The sequence below is a fragment of the Apis cerana genome, linkage group LG4, assembly GCF_029169275.1.
Source record: "Apis cerana isolate GH-2021 linkage group LG4, AcerK_1.0, whole genome shotgun sequence".
NCBI lineage: Eukaryota > Metazoa > Arthropoda > Insecta > Hymenoptera > Apidae > Apis > Apis cerana.
In genome coordinates, this window is record NC_083855.1 from 9,978,503 (window position 1) to 9,982,094 (window position 3,592).

General features: G+C 48.7%; 1 protein-coding gene across 2 annotated transcripts; it reads right to left on the reverse strand.

Annotated features, from left to right (window-relative positions):
- Nucleotides 1-542: 542 nt before the first annotated feature.
- Nucleotides 543-3,046, reverse strand: LOC107996148 (fork head domain transcription factor slp2). Of its 2 annotated transcripts, XM_028665860.2 has the most exons (2): nucleotides 2,312-3,046; nucleotides 543-2,203 (listed from the first exon to the last, which is right to left on the reverse strand). In XM_028665860.2, the coding sequence occupies exons 1-2, from the start codon at nucleotides 2,709-2,711 to the stop codon at nucleotides 1,440-1,442; spliced, it is 1,164 nt and encodes a 387-aa protein (XP_028521661.1). In that variant the 5' UTR covers nucleotides 2,712-3,046; the 3' UTR covers nucleotides 543-1,439. The 2 variants fall into 2 exon arrangements, with proteins under 2 accessions (XP_028521661.1, XP_016909552.1); XM_017054063.3 differs by having other exon boundaries at nucleotides 543-3,046.
- Between the last annotated feature and the right edge of the window lie 546 nt (nucleotides 3,047-3,592).

Here is a 3,592-nt window from a genome sequence, read left to right on the forward strand (position 1 = left end):
CGAACGAGGGTAAAACCGAAGGACGAGAATATTCGTGAAGGACGGAGCTGGATAAGCTGTAAAGCAATTTCCTATTTTTCGTCGCCTCGACCTCGCCCTCACCATTCCATTTATCCATTGACTTTACTCCAACTTTTATTCCAACCTATGTTTTGACAACCGTTGGGTTCTGCCTGTTATTCTTACGATCCTCGCAGACGGATTTTCCACGGTCCATTGCCGATTTCGTGAAATTTATAACCTGACCTGACGCTCGCGTTTTTCTAAATTATTCCACATAACATGATTAGTGGTCGTCCAAATGATCGTTCCAATTAATTACGACACAAAGAGGAATTTTTACAAAGGTTGGAGAAGAAAGTGATTCTTTTCTTCCGTCTTTACCTGCATTTTCAAACAGATCGAGAGAATGATCTTCGATCGTTGGAACGACAATAAATTTCGAGAATGGATATCGTTATTTTCCAAAAAAAGAAGCAGAAGAAGAAGAAGAAGAAGAAGAAGTAGGAGAGGAGTATAATCGCAAATGTTGACGAGACAAATTTTTTTAAAAAAAAAATTTCGAACATTTATTTTGAGGATCATGCACGTGTCGCTTGCGACATGTGCATGATCCACGAGTGTATATATATATATATATGTATACATATGTACATATATCGTGTCTTAGCGTGGTATATTACGAACAATAATTATGTATTTATATACATATACGTAACAAATTTGACGAATGTCGAAAATCGGGCAATTGATTCGATTCCCCTTTCGATTTTTAAAATCGGTATACATATTATATGTACAATTTCGATTGAGATTCGATCGCGATACGCGATCGAGCGACGAGAGATCATCTAACGAATTGTATAAATTATATACAATTTTTAATTAATTAATTATATTACTCTGTTATTATTTTAACACATTATGATCACAAATCGTGCTGTCAGGATTCTGCATGAAGCAGAATCGGTAAGATGTAATTTCTCGAGTAAAGATCAAGATTTTATCGAATTACTCGTTCGATTGATTCGATCCTTAAACTCTAATATTTACAAATATGTCGATACGTGAAATAATTAAAACAAACAAAAGTACATACATTGTACACGCATTAACCAGGGTCGAGAAGATTGCGATATCCTCCAACTCTACCCTTTTCTCGCGCATTTCGATTGTCCCGCGACAGAGTAAGAATATAACAATAAAGCTTGCATTCGAGATATCACTTTGCTCGATTCCGTCCGTGCGAGCACAACTTTCGTCCGATCTGATCGGGGAAAATGAGCCTCTTCTTTGTTCGAAACGAGCTCGGTTCGATCCGTCGTCGATTAAATCGAAATCGTGGTCTCCAGCCACGAACGAGCGGAAAGAACGATTTCTACAGCTGATAGTGACTTCCGGATACCTTGGCTGCGAATCGCCTAGATGATCGGCGAGGTTCAGCTTTGTCTTCCGGTGAGTACGGTGATCGGTTTTAACAGCAACTGGGAAGGACTATGGGGTAGTCTTGGTTGCTGCACCGAGTTGCAGATGGTGACCGGTGGCGAATGGGGCGACATAGGTTCGGGGCTGCTTCCCGGGGACGCGGTGGCCGAGGTCGGCTGGCTCAACAACGGAGGTTGATTCACGTGGTACCTGGTCGGTTGTTGGTTGTGCGCGAACACCGCCGCGGTGCTCTGATGCTGGTGGGCGGCCAGCGACCTCAGAGTGGAGTAAAAGTCGTACGGCGTGCCGGACACCGGGATGGCGGAAGCGGCGATGGGTGGGTATCCGGTGGTCGAGGGGGGTTGGAGCAGCCTTTCCATGGAAAATGGGCCGTGTTGAGGGGGTGCCGCCGTCGCCGGGAGCGGTTGCGGTTTGCAGGGCAAACTGGTGCTCGAACTCGTCGCGGCACCGGGCAACAGGCTCGCCGGATACCCGGCGGGGGTGGAGTAGGCGCCGCTTGCCGGTGGATAACCAGCGGCAGCGGCTCGATGCAAATAAGGGAGGGTGTACAAGGATGCCGGCCATCCGGGCGGCGCGTACGCCGAAGGGTACAATCCTCCGAGGACGACGCTCCTCTTGAACGCCGCCAATCGCGACCTCGACGCCGCTGTTGTCCTCCGCCGAAGTTTGCCCGTTGTGCCGCCGATGAACACGTCCTCGGAACTGGGATCCAGCATCCAATAGTTCCCTTTGCCAGGGTCGTCGTAATGGCGGGGCACTTTGACGAAACATTTGTTCAAGGATAAGTTGTGCCGGATGGAGTTTTGCCATCCTTGTTTGTTGTTCTCGTAATAAGGGAAATGACGCATTATGTACTCGTAAATACCGTTCAAGGTAAGCCTCTTCTCCGGGCTCTGGCGAATGGCCATCATGATCAACGCGTTGTAGCTGTAAGGGGGTTTCTCGCATTTCTTCTTGTCGTCCGTTTGCCGGTCCTTGGAATCCTTTTGCTCGGGCGAGTTGAGGGAGGTGATCGCGTTTCTCGAGCAATCCAAAGGCGGCGTCTCGGCACCGCCGTCCCCCGTCACGTCAAGGTCGCTCGAATCCTCGCTCTCGTCGACGTGGCTGATCTCCGGGGACGTTGTTCGCGTGACGGGGGGCGCCGGGGTGCCCGCGCATGCCTCCGGCAGAATGCTACGAATACTGAAACTGCTCTTAAGGGGAACTCGAGGTGGGGGCGAAGCTGTCACAGTTTGTTGCTCGCCCGATCCTTCCATATTCACCATTCTTTTCGCGCTTCCGTTCGAAAATTCGGCTCGGCACTTATGGTTACGTTAAAACGAAGCACAACGATCGTTCCGTTTCGGGATCTTCCGTTCACAGCACAGGGACAAACACGAGGCAAATGTCTCCAATAGTAAATGCATCACTGTATTTAACAAGTACGATTTACGATTTATAGTAGGGAGGAGAGAATCCTCTTTTTATCTTTTTTTCTTTTTTCCCTTTCCTTTATACTTTTCTTCTCACGAGAAGAAAACTCTTATTTTCGATTCCCCTTTTCTCTCCACGCGTCACTATTGTCCTACCACTGCGAAACTATGCCGCATATCTGCCGTTATCCCCGCCACGCGCGGTATTTATACGGGTCGGCTGGCCACGCCTCCCGAGCTATCGACTTCACGAAGAAAGAGAGAGCGACCCAATCGCGGCTGGCTATACGGCCCTTCCACCGACTACGTTCTCTCCCCCCACCAGGATGCTTTGCGGCCAATGTTTGACAGTAAATTGTGCAAACAGCGCGGAGTTACGACGGGGGCAGGGATTTCGAAGGTGGCCGATGAGTAGACGAGTGGAACGGTGGTGGGGAGCGCAGTCGCGACTAAACTCGAAGCCGCGAACCCGCGTATACAAACAAATCCAAACGCGATATCTGTTTTCTACGCCCTCGTACTGCTCCGTGTTCGGGCAACCAACTCTCCACGGGAACCACGTTGTTCGTCCACGCGTGAATACACACCCGAAGGGGGGGTGAATGCCCTTTGTTGAAAAGCCGCCTGCCAATGCTCTTCGATCGAATCACGCAACCTTCGAAATCGATATCTTTCTCTCCCTATTTTCCTATTTCGTTCTACCATCTATCCGCGATTCCTTTTCTTTCCTTTTT